General features: G+C 44.5%; 1 protein-coding gene across 2 annotated transcripts in view; it reads left to right on the forward strand.

Moving 5' to 3' along the window:
* Positions 1 to 15,873, forward strand: part of SNX7 (sorting nexin 7) — a 42,230-nt gene that overhangs the window by 12,221 nt on the left and 14,136 nt on the right. For both annotated transcript variants that reach the window (XM_035122860.3, XM_088673795.1), the window contains exons 2-7: positions 2,289 to 2,471; positions 4,002 to 4,112; positions 4,647 to 4,811; positions 6,581 to 6,785; positions 7,467 to 7,666; positions 10,637 to 10,723. In XM_035122860.3, the coding sequence (XP_034978751.2) occupies positions 2,289 to 2,471; positions 4,002 to 4,112; positions 4,647 to 4,811; positions 6,581 to 6,785; positions 7,467 to 7,666; positions 10,637 to 10,723 (951 nt within the window). The remainder of the gene's footprint in view (positions 1 to 2,288; positions 2,472 to 4,001; positions 4,113 to 4,646; positions 4,812 to 6,580; positions 6,786 to 7,466; positions 7,667 to 10,636; positions 10,724 to 15,873) is intronic.

The raw sequence follows: 15,873 nt of genomic DNA on the forward strand, positions 1-15,873 counted from the left end.
CCGCTGTAGTGGTTCCTATTTATCTACTTGCATTTTGACGTGCTTTTGAACTGCTAGGTTGGCAGGAGCTGGGACCAAGCAACAGGAGCTCACCCCATCACAGGGATTCAAACCGCCAACCTTCTGATCAGCAAGCCCTAGGCTCAGTAGTTTAACCACAGCGCCACCTGGTATTTCCCTTATTTACCATCAATGAATTCACACAGGGGAGAAACCAAATAAATGTTTGCAATGTGGAAAGACCTTCAGTGAGAAACCCATAGAAAGCATCAATGGGAGTGTTAGGTAAAGGTAAAGGGACCCCTGACCATTAGGTCCAGTCGTGACCGACTCTGGGGTTGCGGCGCTCATCTCGCGTTATTGGCCGAGGGAGTCGGCGTACAGCTTCCAGGTCATGTGGCCAGCATAGCAAAGCCATTTCTGGGGAACCAGAGCAGCACACAGAAACGCCATTTACCTTCCCGCTGTAGCGGTACCTATTTATCTACTTGCACTTTGAGGTGCTTTCAAACTGCTAGGTTGGCAGGAACTGGGACTGAGTAACAGAAGCTCACCCCGTCCCAGGGATTTGAACCGCCGACCTTCTGATCGGCAAGCCCTAGGCTCTGTGGTTTAACCCACATCGCCACCTTCTGGGCTCAAACAGGGGATAAGCCATTTAAATGTATGGAGTGTTAGAATACTGCTTTAAACTACTGCAGATGAGGCAAAAGACAAGGCAAAAGTCTGCACACAGAGACAAAAGGAAAGAGAATTTTTTTTAAAAAAAAGTACTTGAAGAGAGGCACAAACAAACTACATTATCTATAACAAGAGAAAATGATGTTGAAAAATACATTGAAAAACCCTTGAAGCCATCTATGGCAGATCAAATGTACCAAAAGCAGAAGGCGAGTACTCTGAGAACCAACCAGAACTTGCAAGATGGAATAGCATTCACATTTGTGCTTTCACTAGGGCTGGATAGACCTTTTTGAGATATTGCAATGCAAGATTAGGTTCCATGACGGAGGAAAGATGGGATATAGACGTAAGAAAATATACAACCAGTCCAACTGTTTTGCCAGTCAACTAATTGTACTTGTGGCAGCTCAGGGAGTTTTTCGGGATGCAAAGTCACCTTTTTGTGTGACTTAGCAATTTATATCTTGTAATGATCTGCCAGGAAAAGAACCATGGCATACTGGCACTTTAGCCATTGTAAAAATGTAGTTTCCAGTGCAAAGTTAAGCTTCCTTTCTACAAAGGGGTTCTGTTGCTTGAAAAGAAACAAAAAGGCAGAGATGCATGACCTTTGGAAATTAGGGAAAGCACCACAGTCATCTCAGACTTGAAGGGCATTTTCACGGCAATAAAAGCTATTGTGCCTTACTGGTTGATTGATATATCTCCCCCACCCCACCCCTTTTGCTGCTTCATTGATAACTGAGTAGCCAGTTTTCAAGGCGATTGCCATTGTGGATCTGGGTGTTGTCTGACAATAAAAAAACAGCTACGTAGTTGAGACTGGTGTGCGGGCGGCGGCGGGGGGGGGGCAGGGATGCAATGCTGGAGAAGTGTTTTGAGAAAGCCTGAGAATAAAATATTTTCTTATACATGGAAAAAGCAAAAAGAAGGGTGTGGGGCCAGGATAGTGGTGGTTTAAGTTAGGCTTAGGATAACTTGAAGTTAAAGTCCGACAGAGTTAATGTATAACTGTAACTAAGCTTGTAAACTTATGCATCGTTAGGAAAAGAAAAACCTATGTCCTCAAGAAAATAAAATTCATCTTCTTTTTGTGCCAAAGAGTATCCTCTTGGTTATTCCAGCAGCGTATTAAAACTCACCGAGGTGGAGACTCAGAAAAGGGCAAAACTTACCTAAGGAAAAGGGGATAGTTTGTGTCCTAGAGTCACACAGGAAGGGCAGTATGGTGAAAACCTAGAGTGCCACAAGTTTGCCAGGGTGATATGGCAGACTGATACAGTGGGGATCTGAGTTGAGGGAGCCCCTGTTCTGTAGGCAAGAGGTTGTTCATTCAAATAGCCCTGATTGATTGTGAGGTCAGGCCACGAAAGCTGGAATTAGACTCTGTTTACTGAGAAGCCCAGAATTGAGGGGTTTATTTTAAGGCATAAGGAATTGAGTGGGGATTGCTTTACCCCTGTACCCTTTCGTCTCATAATCTATTGGCAACGTCGGCGAGGGGGTTCGTCGCAGGAGTCACGACTAGCTCTGATGACAACAAGTAAGTTGTATATTTTTGGTGTAGGTGGCAATTCTTTTAAAATGCCTTATTTTGTCCACAGGATGCCTCCCTCACCGAGGTCAATTCATTCAGTCCTTTGATGCCCACATCCCCGTCTTCGATGATAAACCAGTACAAATTTGAAGATGAACCAGAATCGAAGGATCTTTTCATTACAGTTGACGACCCAGAAAGCCACATCACTGCCCTAGAGACGTTCATCACCTACAGGGTTGTTACAAAGGTTAGTTTTCTATCGCCGCAAATTTCCGCTTCGGGGTCATTCAAAGTAAACTTTGCAGCTGGCGCTGATGTCGCAGGTGTTGTGTGGTACTTGGCGAGAAAGAAGCATGTCAGTTCTGCTTGCCAGGCTTAGAGGAAGCCAGGTGTTGTCAGACCATAGCTCCCATCATGCCTCACCACTGGGGCTGATGGGAATCCGAGACTGAATGGAAAGATAGCAAGAAAGTGGTCTGGTAATGCTGCCTGTCAGTTTATGATAGTTACCTTTTCATACACACACACACACACACCCCTCTACATCTATATCTACACACACATATTCCTGCCTTGTAATTATACTTTATAACCTTTCACAGACCTTTCTCCTATATACATACACACACATGCTTGTATGGCAGTTACACGACAATATTAAAATGAGGGGTGATGAATATAGGAATATATTTGTGGCTGCACTGAAATGTACTTTGCCCATTTTTAAAATTAAAAAAAAAACCATACAACCAGTCAGTTTTGAAGTCTCCCTGAGAAGTGCTGAGTTTCTAAGGAGCAGCTTAGATCATAGAGTTAGAAGGGACCTCGAGGATCATCTAGTCCAACCCCCTGAAATGCAGGATTATTTTGCCCAAATGTGGGGCTCGAACCCAAGGCCCTGAGATGAAGAGTCTCATGCTTTACCAACTGAGTTATCCATCCACTGCTTTTCTTTTTTTTCTCCATTTGTAAGTGAAGGAGAGGATAGGCAGCTCAATCTTATGCATATTCACTTGGAAGTCAGCCCAATTGTATTCCGGGGGGGGGGGAGAGAAAGTTGTTTCCCGGTGGAAGATGTCACCCATTTTAGCAGGGCTGGCTCTAGGGGTAGTCTGGGTGGTGCAGGGCGCCAGGGCGCCAGCCTGGTAGGTGGACACTGTGTGGTGCCCTGCGCCCGCCCACCAGCCGCGGCAAGAAACGGAGCGGGGCGGGGGCGGCGGAGCGATCTCCGCACCACGGCGCCAGGGCGCCCGACGTGCTTGAGATGGCCCTGCATTTTAGATTCTTCTCTGCAGGTTCCTCTCAAAAGGCTGCTTAAAGCTTAGATGTCTTCAGAGCATGCTGTAAATACAATTTGAGCATAAACCACAAAAAAACGCAACCTGCTGAGAAAATTACATACAATATCTAATTTATCTCCACATAGGGGTAAACAATGTAGTAAATAGCAGTGGCACTCAACCGCTCTGTCATGTAACTCCAAACTGGGCAAACGTCCTGTGCTAATCTGTGCTGCAGTAAGACTGAATGATCTCATGAACTTAGCTCATGCTCAGAGTCATGAATTGTAGTTCTGCTCTGGCTGTGTGCAGTTCTTCCGATACAAAAGGACCTCTGTGCTGAAGAGGAAGTCCCATTCATAGTGGCTACTCAATAATCATGCACCGTTTGCCTTTAAAACGCTCGTTCTCTCCGCCAAATAGCCATTGTACACCATGAGTGCCTGAAGGCCTTTTCGACATATGCTTCATTCGACTGTCTTCTGTATGTTTTCTAGACAATGCGTGGTGAATTCGACTCCAGTGAGTATGAAGTTAGACGACGCTATCAAGATTTCCTTTGGTTAAAGGGGAGACTTGAGGAAGCACACCCAACTCTCATCATTCCCGTAGGTGTAATCAACTCTTGTTTTGTTAGAAAGCTGAGATTGAAAGAAGAGAAAAAGCACATTGGATGGATTAAACTAATTTCTTAAAATTGATAAGTGGTAACTGTTCTTTTTCTGCAGTGTGTCCTCTCCCTCATATTTGTTCTAATAATGAAACCACTGCATATTTTATTTTATTTTGATTTGGTTTGCATGTGACACTAAACCATGTTCTAATGTTTTTGAGGATAAGCCTAAGTGAGCCTTGAGCTTGCACCCTCCCACCTCCTCTCACCCTTTGAGCCTCTGCTTTTATTTTATATTAATCAAAGATAGAATAATGAAAAAAACCCAAATCTTAAATGAAACCAAGCCATGCCAGAGGAGGAGGAGAATGTGAGCCCATTGAATCACCTAGCCTCATTCTTGTGACACTATAAACTATGGTTTCGGATTACATCCAAAGCAGACCAATATTTTTAGAACGGCTGTTTAGATATACATGCAGTTATGTAGCTTAACTGTGTTTTCCCTTCCATTATCTTTCTGCCTTAGCCATTGCCTGAAAAATTCATAATGAAAGGAGTTGTGGAACGATTTAATGAAGAATTCATTGAAACGAGAAAGAAAGCACTGCATAAATTTTTAAACCGGATTGCTGATCATCCCACTTTAACTTTTAATGAGGACCTCAAAATTTTTCTTACTGCACAAGCCTGGGTAAAGATTCTTTTTTTATATTTTGTTGTTGTTGTTATTATAAAAGTAAGATTTGTCAAGGCTGACCGAAATAGGTACCTATCTAACTGGATTAGGATGAATTCAGACTATTCCCCCTTCTGTCCCCCAGGATTGTAATTGGGGAGAGGTTGTGCGCTAACTTCAGACACCTCTCTTCTTCTCCCGCACCCTTCTACGTTCTCTGCACTGCGGGGAGAAAAGACCAAAACTGAGAGAAAGCAGACAGAGAGAACTCCCCGTTTGCTCATTCAGAGCCAAAGATCTCCTCCTTGCTTCTGTCTGGATACAATCCAGATCAAAAATACTGTGTTGGATTTACCCTGTGTGGTTTTTTTAATGGAATATTCAGGGAAAGAGCCTAGGATCTTAGGAAGGCCACTATGAAACAACACATCTTCTCAGAAAGCTTAGTTGGAGTATCAAAATGCACCCTCCATTATGGGCATGCCTTTGAATATTTATAGGCACCAGTTTATTTTTACTTAAGTGGGGTTGTAGACAAAGCCATGCTTTTAAAGAAGTCATTGAAAGCACTGGACAAAACAAGGAACACAAGAGCAAAAAGACAACAACAACAACAATAGGTAATAGTTATATGCTTCCCATCTGATTGGGTTACCCAAGCCACACTGGGAGGCTGCCAACAAATTAAAACACAGTAAGACATCAAACATTAAAAAACCCCAAATAATAATAATAATAATAATAATAATAATAATAATAGTAATAATTTATTTATACCCCACCCATCTGGCTGGGTTTTCCCAGCCACTCTGGGCGGCTTCCAACAGAAATATTAGAATACACTAATTTCTTAAATAGGGACCCAGGTGGCGCTGTGGGTTAAAGCACAGAGTCTAGGGCTTGCTGATCATAAGGTCAGCGGTTCGAATCCCTGCGACGGGGTGAGCTCCTGTTGCTCGGTCCCAGCTCCTGCCCACCTAGTAGTTCGAAAGCACATCAAAGTGCAAGTAGATAAATAGAGACCGCTCCGGCAGGAAGGTAAACGGCGTTTCCGTGTGCTGCTCTGGTTCGCCAGAAGCAGCTTTGTCATGCTGGCCACATGACCCGGAAGCTGTCTGCGGACAAACGCCAGCTCCCTCGGCCTATAGAGCGAGATGAGCGCCGCAACCCCAGAGTCGGACACGACTGGACCTGATGGTCAGGGGCCCCTTTACCTTTACCTAATTTCTTAAATATTAAAAACTTCCCTAAACAGGGCTGCCTTCAGATGTCCTCTAAAAGTCTGGTACCTAGTTATTTTTCTTTTTGACATCTGGTGGGAGGGCGTTCCACAGGGCGGGCGCCACTACCGAGAAGGCCCTCTGCCTGGTTCCCTGTAACTTGGCTTCTCGCAGTGAGGGAACCGCCAGAAGGCCCTCGGCGCTGGACCTCAGAGCGATGGAGGTGGAGACGCTCCTTCAGGGCTGCCTTCAGATGTCAGATAGTTGTTTATTTCCTTGACATCTGGTGGGAGGGTGTTCCACAGGGCAGGCACAACTACTGAGAAGGCCCTCTGCCTGGTTCCCTTCAACCTCACTTTTCACAATGCAGGAACCCCCAGAGGTTATACCTTAGTAGAGTGTGAGTGAGCAGATTAATTTTGGTATCAGCAATGGAAACGAAGGTCTGTCATGTTTCATATGGATTGTGATGTGAACTTGGCTTTTTACTGCATCTTTTTTTTTTTAAGTACGTAAACAGCAACTCACCCAAGTCAAAGCTTGGTTTCATTCCTTAATTTTTAGGAACTTTCATCTCACAAGAAGCAGGGGCCTGGTTTGCTCAGCAGAATGGGACAAACCGTCAAAGCAGTCGCGTCATCGATGCGAGGAGCGCCCGTGAAGAACCGCCCAGAAGCATTTACAGAAATGATGGACCACATGGAGGTGTTTAGCCAGAAAATCAATCTGTTGGATAAAATCTCCCACCGAGTCTACAGGGAAGAGAGAGGTTGGTGGAAAAGAAAGCCAACTTTCTTGGCTATTTCCGGTGGGCTTCCAGTTTCTTCCTCCTTTCTGGCTTCGGAATCCTTGCACAGTAGGGCAAATTAGAATCCGGCCTCTGTTCCCTGCTATAAACTTCATGTATACCAATATGATCTCCATTTTCTAAGTAGGGATGTTTAAGTAATCAAAATGGTACTATTCACACACAAGAAGGGGATATCAGGAGGCTGGGAGGAGCCACAAGTTTTGGAAAAGTAGTAAACATATTTAGAAAGCCTAGGGTTGAGGAGGCAGAATCCGTCCAACAAGGACCGAGCATGCTGAGTGCTTGCAGAATATGCTGACGTAACTATTGAAGGTGAGTAAATAGTAAACCTGGTGGGAGGGTGATGGAACGGAGTAGCTGGAATTCTAATCAGTGAGACGCCATGCTGCAACATTTTGCTGCAGACCCCACTTGTCCCAAATAGAAATAAAATAACTATCTGCCGTGAACTCAAGACCAGATCTTGGGCTAATTATGTGTTCCTCACCTGTCAAATGGAACTGAACTGGTTTGCCTGTGACAGCATCTTGTCACAGACAATTTTTAAAAAAATATTCTGGTTATTATTTTATTTTAGAAACGGAATTTAAATGCCAATCCCTTCTCTTCTCTCTCTCTCCCCACCCCCCTGTTTTAAAGACTATTTTTGTGAGATGAAGGAGTTTGGCCCAATCCACACGCTTTGGTCTGCCTCCGAAGTAGACCTGGCGGACACGCTGAAAGGGGTGGCCGGCTGCATCGACAAATGCTGCAAGGCGACCGAGAAACGGATGGCAGGGCTCTCCGAAATCCTCTTTCCTACTCTGCATGAATATGTGCTTTACAGTGAAATATTAACGGTAAGATGGAACGGGCACTGCGTAGATTCATCTGCCATGGACTCTTGTTTTCAACACCCTTCCCTCTGATTGCATTGCTGTAGTGTAAGCGGCTTGTCAAATGATTGCAGCCAGTGTGTTTTCTTAGCTGGTGTTGGCAATGCAGTACTTTGGGTAAGGGCAGGACTATTAGCTCCCATCAGCCCTTGCCACTGGCCATACTGGCTGGGGTTGATGAGAACTGGAAGTCCAACAACACCTGAAGGTCTGGCTTAAGAGAGTAGGCAACATTCACTCTCGTACAGGGATAATATGCCGGCCTTTTTATTCTGCATCATCATAACAATAATTTGCCTCCTATCTGACTGGGCTGCCCCAGCCACTCTGGGCGGCTTCCAACAAATTAAAACATCACACAGTAAAGCATCAAACATTAAATAGTTGTTTATTTCCTTGACATCTGATGGGAGGGCGCTCCACAGGGCGGGCGCCACCACCAAGAAGGCCCCTGTAACTTTATTTCTTGCAGGGAGGGAACTGCCAGAGGGCCCTCAGAGGTGCTGGATCTCAGCTGAATCACGGGGGTGGAGATGCTCCTTCAGGTATACAGGGATGGAGCCATTTAGGGTGGGCCTAATGTCCTTGAGAGCCGATATACCATCTTGCCTGGTGCACAGGATGCTAGAGTAAAGCATCTTCCTTGGGAGTAGAAGTTTCCAGGTTCATTCCTCTGCATCTCCATGGAGGGCTCGATCCCTGGAGATCCTCTGCCAGCCAGTGTAGACAAAACAAAGCTAGATGATCCAGTTGGTCTGACTTCCTGATTCAATGGCCGCTGTCCTCCAGGGAGGAATAACCCTGTTTATTTGCTGTGTAAAATACTGGATTTGTTAGTCTTTAAGGTGCCACAAGATGCTTTTTTATAGTGTGTGGGGTTATGGGGGGGGGGGAGTTACACCATGTGTAACAGCAATCCCTAGGGCTATGAACCATAGGTGTTCCCATTGCAGTATGTGTGCTGTTGGTTCAAATGTGAGGTTGTGCATGTAGTATATGCTGAAATCCATAACATAGGAAGCAGATCAGAGGGTTTCCCTTGGGTGGTCTCAAAATCCCACCAGGGGAAACGAACATCTGAAGCTATAATAAAGATAGTGTTGCATGCATCCCCATCTACGAGAGGAGAGAGACTGCGGTTACCTTAGAATGGAGGTCAGTAAATACTTCTGTCTTTAGGTGCCAGAACCAAATTCTGGTGGAAAAAAAAGCCCTGGTTGTCTGTATCTTCGAGTTTCCTATGAGCAAAAACCTTACCTTTGTTTCAAGGGTGCTGTTTTCTGTCGCTGTAGTCAGCATCTTGGGTGTAAAACTGTCTTCCCCTCCTCATTTTCTCACCTCTTAAAGGTTGTCAGCCTCAACACCACCTCTGACGTACAATTTCTCTTGAGCAGCGCTGCACAATAACTGTTTTCTAGTGAGAGAAACACAGAAGCGAAAAGATTATTTGGGAGATGGGCCAGAGCTTGTGGGTCTGCAGCTCAGAGTAAAATGCGCTTAAACTCCAGTGGCATGAAGAGAACTTTGATGTGTCTATTTTTCTCTGAATCGCATCCAATACGCTTTCATCACAACCAAACCTCCTCTACTTATAGGGTACTTACTAGGAATGGCATAGCGTTTTCAAAGCAAAGGGGACAATTTGAAAGCTCAATTCTGCCTGTAATTGTGTGTCGTGTGTGTGTGTGTGTTGTATACTGCATATTCTTGTGGCCAATCTGATTGTGCAGCTATCAAAGGAAAATTGGAGGTAGAAGCCTCCACAGCAGTAGAGGAAAAATTGCTCAAAATATATGGCATCTGTACACAACTTGGCAGGATTCACTCGAGAATGTAGCCCTGAATAGCCATTTTAGGGGTAGGGGGAGTGCTTGCTTTGAAGCAGCTCTGCTGCTGCTGTTGTTACACAAGCAGTAAGGGTCCGTGGATATCAGGGGAAGGTTCTGCCGCACCGTAAAGCCCCACTGGTTTGGATTTTGCCTCAGGTTAGCCCCCTTAAGTGCCTCAAAGTGTAGGCACTCTGCAGAGATTAAAAATAAGGCAGTCACAACCCATGTGCTTACAATCCAGTGCAGGCACCCCCAAACTGCGGCCCTCCAGATGTTTTGGCCTACAGCTCCCACGATCCCTAGCTAACAGGGACCAGTGGTCGGGGAAGATGGGAATTGTAGTCCAAAACATCTGGAGGGCCGGAGTTTGGGGATGCCTGGTCTAATGAATGTGATAGATAAGGAAAAGGGGATGAGGAGGGAAGAGGAAAACAAAGGCTGGAGCAGTGTGTTCTTTCTGGAAGGGATGAGGGAAGGAAACTCCCTGCGCCATTCATTTTCAAGATGATGGCTGGAGCCAGGTTGGTCTCCTGCTTGCCATGGCAGTCTTCCTGGAAGACATTGGGGGCAGCTTTCCTGTGACCTTCAGTCTCTTCTCTGATGGCAGAGGCCAAAATGTGCTTCCCTTTAGTTTTGCACTCCCTGGGAAGCTGATGGTTGGACGGGGGTGGGGGAAGCTTTGTGAAATTTCTTTTTGCCTGTCCAGTGGCTGGGATCAAGCTGCTCTCCACTGTTTTTCCTAAGACGCAGCCTCACAGTAGCTTTTAGTCCCCTGTCCAATTGATGGAGACAGAGTTTGCTGCCGTGAGATGTATCCTCAATGGATTTGTCTAGTGCTCATTTTAAAAAGTTCAAGTTAGCAGCCATTATCACCTTTTTTTTGGCAGCAGGTCCCTTAAATTAAATATGCACCGTGTACTTTACTTTATCTGTAGTGAATCTGCCAGTTTCATAGGACAAGAGACGGACATGTCTGTATCCACCTTCTTCCAAGTTTTTAATGGAAAAAATTGTGGGGGGCTCCCTTTCATAAGTTATTTAACTGGACGAAACGTTGCTCCATTATATGTATCTCTCTTTCTTTCTCTCCTGTTTTGCAATTCAGGGGGTTTTGAAAAGAAGAGATCACATCCAAGCAGAGCTGGATTCCAAAGTGGACACTCTATATAATAAAAAGGCAGAAAATGATCTGGTGAGTATGCCAACCATTGCAAAATAATAATGGGGCACTTCTTGCTGTAATTTAAAAATTGATGCCATCACGTCACATAACTGTGCTAATGAAACATGATGGCAAAGGGCTCTGCCTTCCTGGGATGCATCCCTCTAGCTCAGTATACTGTCAAATTTTACTGGTAGAGGTCGTCAAGGATCACTGATGGAGATCTTTGCTACAATGACTCTTTTAACTGGAAATAGCTAGAGATCGAGCCTACAGATCTACAGCTCCTGCCCCAATACTCTTCCAGATAACAGTGGTTCTCAAACTTAATCTGTTCCGGAAATCCATTCCAAAACCAAGGCATGCTTTCCCATAGAAAGTAATGCAAAACGGATTAATCCGTTCCAAATTTTTAAAAAAACAACCCCTAAAACAGCAATTTAACATGAATTTCACTATCTAGCAAGACCATTGATCCATAAAATGAAAGCAATACACAATGTACTGCAGTCACACAATCAATCAGTAGCTGAAATGGGTTCCACACAGTCACAAAACAAAACCAAAAAGAGCCGCAAAAGCAAAAACGCAAAATAAAGAGCAAAAACAGACAGACCTCGGTGTAACACTCAAAACGGGAGTGTGGCACTCAAAACGGAAGTGTGGCACTCAAAACAGAGCACATCCGGCTTCCGAAAAAAGTTCGCACACCGGAACACTTACTTCCAGGTTTGCAGTGTTTGGGTTCCAAGTTGTTTGAGTACCAAGGCATTTGAGAACCAAGGTACCACTGTAGTAATTTGGTGTGCTGATCTTGAACATACTTAGCAGACCACTTTCTCCTTTCACCATGACCTCTTACAAACCTCTTGAGTGATGATATCTGTTAAGTCAAATTTTGTAGAAGGATGCAAAAGCGCATCGTTGGAAACTGCCCCCCTGCCATCTACAGATGGTGTCTGGAAAAAGAATGCAAACATCCTCTCTTAGCTACCATCCCTCTTCCTCCCTGCATGTTTGCAAACTAATCACAAGTCAGGAACAATGGATTTGAACCCGGGCTTCCAATTAAGTTCCACACTCCAGCAACTACATCACCCTGCTTTTATTATGGGGAAAACAATTCAAGAGGTACCGTTTGCTAGTCTGCGCCCAAAAGAGAGATGATGTCACAGTACTGGTCTTGTATCTCAGATTTTTATCTTGAGCATGCGCACACACACAAAACACTTTCTAATAGAATTGTCATCCAATTTGTCCTAAGGTAATTTGGAGATTCCTGCTTGGACAAAACATCTGAAAAATGGCAAGGGGAGCAATATGAGTTCAAGTTAAAATAAGTATCATTTCTTCAAGGGTGTTCCATTGTAGCCCTGAGTTGTTGCTGGCATTTGTCTAAATCGAAATCGTGTCATGAATCTGCAGATTGCTGCTCAGGCCAGACATCTGCGGAATAAGGGGGAATGTAAAAGAGTTTTGTTGTGACTTGCAAAATTTCTCAGCGAATGCAGAGATGGGAGCAGAGTGAAACGAGCTCTCGGCGATCAAGCTCCACAAAACCACCAAATTGCCTTAACCATGATAGCATGCAATGGAACTGACATCACAAAGTAGTTGAGGGACAGTCATTCATTCTCCAGTGAGTAAAAGCTTCGCCTGTCAACACCTGCCTGTCACACAGTCGTTCAAGACAGCAGAGCAGGACACATCTTGCTCACATTAGGCGTGATGACCATACAAGAACATCAGAATCAAAAACCTATCTAGTCCTGCGATCTGTTCACACAGTGGCCAATCAGATGCCTATTCTTCCGTCCACAAGTAGGCTGCTGATTTCTTTCCAGTTGCTTTACAGCTTTGTGTACGAAGCTCTATATGATTCTGGAGCAATGATTAAGCCACGTCTCCCCCAAATCCCACCTCGGTCACTTACATTTGTGGAAGAGGGTGGTTGGAGCTGGCTGGGATGAGGAAAGAAAACTCCCTGCACCATTCATTTTCAAGATGATGGCTGGAGCCAGGTTGGTCTCCTGCTTGCCATGGCACTCTTCCCGGGAGGCACTGGGTGCAGCTTTCCTCTGATGGCAGAGGGCAAATTGTGCCACCTTTAGAAGCTTTGCCTCTGCAGCAAAGCATGCTTTGACTGGAGGATGCTTTTAGTGTTGTGGTATCTGTGTGTTCTTTTCTGGCAGGGAGGAGAAAACAAAGCTTTGTGCAATTGCTGCTTGTCTGGCCAGTGGCTAGGATCAAACTACTCTCCAAGTTCTTCCTGGGAGGCAGCCTCATGGGGCTCTTGGCCAGGCGGCTTCCACCACTCCTCCTCATCCAACCAGTCCCTGACATGCCCTCTCTGGCCATGATGGATAGAGCTGATGAGTATTGGAGTCCAACAACATCTGGAGAGCCACATGCACTGCAGGGGGTTGGACTAGATGACCCTTGGGTCCCTCCCAACTCTACAGTTTTATGATTCTATGTTGCCTAACTGTCTTTCAACTATTCAAAATGTGGGGTTTTCTTTTTTTCCCACTCCTGCCCCCAACAAAAAAGAAATCATACAAACAGTGCTTTTTTTCTGGGGCTATGCTCCTGGCTACGCATACCCCTAAACATTTTGTGAATCTAAGTTTGGCCTCATTGAGGGGCAGTATTTCAATAGGAGTAGGAAAATGAGAGTACCCCTAAACATTTTTTTTTTTAAGAAAAGAAAAAGCACTGCTTATAAAAATGATTCTTCTTATCCATGAATGTGCAGATGGGGAGCTGAGGCTGTGAACGGCCTCCTAATAAAATTGTGGCAGCGACTTCCCAATCTGTAGCACAGTCACATGAGAAGGAAAGACTTTGGGGTACACAAAAACCGGTTCTGTAGATGGACGTTGCTTGGTTGCTGTGCAGAATGGAATCTGGCTCCGTTCTCTCTCGTAGGCAGCGCTTTCATCGACCTTAATGAGCACAACACAACTGTCCGGTTGAGCTTGCCTTTGAAAGCGGATACCCAGAAATTATGTTGACAGTGAGTGGCATGAGCTTGAATGTAATGCGAAGAGTAGTTGTGCCAGAGAAATGGAATCACAAACAGGTCATTAGCGCTGACAAAAGGCTAGAGCGCTTGGTCTTTATAGGGGACATCGATTCGTTCCTGCAGGGAAGTCAGCTGTGACGCCCGAGAAGAGGGAGGAGATTGGGACCAGGAATATGTTTGGCAGTCGTTTCTAAGACTGAAAAAAATGGATCTCATCCGATAGACCATGTGATAAATCAATAGCTTCCAAGCTGAAGTGCATAGTTTGGCCAGCTGTGAATTGCCCCTTTCCTGACCCTTCATTGCAATTGGCTCCTTTAAGAGCAGGTTTGCAAGTTCAGAAAGAATGTGGGACTTGAACCAAAATGATTGAGTTCCACAGAAGCCAAGAAGGTAAATAGGACATCCTGGATTAGACCCATTCTTTCAGCCCAACCTACCTCTCAGGGTTACATGAAGACAGAACTGAAGGGGTCAAAGTAAGGAGGAACCGATGGAGCTGCTTTATACAGAGTTGGCCCCTCAATTGGTTCAGTTTTGTGTATGCCAGTGTTTCCCAAACTTGGTTTTCCAGTTGTTGTTTTTGACTACAACTCCCATCATCCCTATCTACCTGGACCAGTGGTCAGGGATGATGGGAATTGTAGTTCAAAAACAGCTGGAGACCCAAGTTTGGGAAACACTGGTGTATACCTGTGGCCCTCCAGATGTGGAACTCCCAACTCCCATCAACCTAAGAGGTAGATACAAACCCTGGACTTGTAAAAGGGTATTGGGAAATAATCCATAATGAATTGAAAAAAGCACTCCCTGCCCCCCACAAAAAACAAAACAGAGTCCTTTTTGTTGGGGATAATTCAGACTGAAATTCCCAGGTGTCAAAAAAAGGTTATTTATGTATGCTACTACTGCGGCCCATGTTTTGCTAGCCCCGAAATGGAAAGTGAGTGAGCTTCCATCTAAAGAAGAATAGCAACTTAAATTGACAGAATATGTGCAGTTTGCAGACTTAACATATAGAATAAGAGAACAAGAAGAACATAACGTTTAGAGAAGATTGGAAAACGTTGGTTGAATATATGGGGGGGGGGAATTGTGTACACCTGAAAACATTGGCAGCATTAAGATAAATTCAACAGTGTCAATAAGTTTTGATGGATGCAATAATGGAATACTGAATGGTTTAGTTTTTGTAAAATACGCAGGGATTTGTGATACGCAAAATGAACCATGGAAAGAGAAGAAGGGAAGCTATTGATATTTTAAGGATGTTTAAATGAGTATTTTAAATTGTTAAACAGAAAATTTAATTAAATTTTTTATATGTGGTAGATACAAACCCGACACTGTAACAAAGCAATTGGGTAGAATAGGAATGGGAACTGGGCTTCCATACTTTGAACAGCTGTGAAGACGATAGCATTTTGGCAGGTGCACTGGATCACAGCAGCTCTATGGCACAACAAGTGTCGCCTGCCCAAAAAATGCCTCTTACACATAACTGCTAAAGGTACTTGAGCCCTGGTCAACTTACATGGCAGTAGACAAGAATCGACCAGGACATTACTGCACCTTGTTTGCAGCAGGTGCCACAAGGTGGTTACTATGGCAACCACCAGGAAGTCAGCGCTGCAAAGATGTAATGATTGTTACTCCCAATGACCACTATAAGCTCCCAAGGATATATATCCCTGTCATGGAAACCTGAGGCCAACGGGAGTCGTCAGCTTTTTTCCCCTTCAACAGCCAGAAATCTTAGGGATGCATAGGTTGAATTCTTTGAAGGTGTAAACATCTCTTTGGTTTCCACTCTTGTTGAAGCAGAATTCCAGTCGGAGAAAGAAAGAAGTTTGTGTGCATGCGTATTAGTCTGTAGTGAACATTCTCTTTCTTTGTATAAATTTTATTAGCGCTTATAAAGAGAGATATAAAACTTAATACCATATATCTTTCTTAGCCAACGTTAATAGAAATAAAATAAAAACATAGAGGAAAAGAGGGAAAGGAAAAAAGGAAAGGAGGAGAAAAGAAGAGGGGAAAAACAAGAGAAAACGATAAGAAGTCAAGTGAACATTCTCTGTTGGGGCAGGAAAGCCTCCCCTCAAGATCTTAGGGTGAAAAGTTTGTTTGGGGCAAGGATTTGGGGAGTGTTCTT

This window comes from Zootoca vivipara, chromosome 7 (genome assembly GCF_965207765.1).
Source record: "Zootoca vivipara chromosome 7, rZooViv2.hap1.1, whole genome shotgun sequence".
NCBI lineage: Eukaryota > Metazoa > Chordata > Lepidosauria > Squamata > Lacertidae > Zootoca > Zootoca vivipara.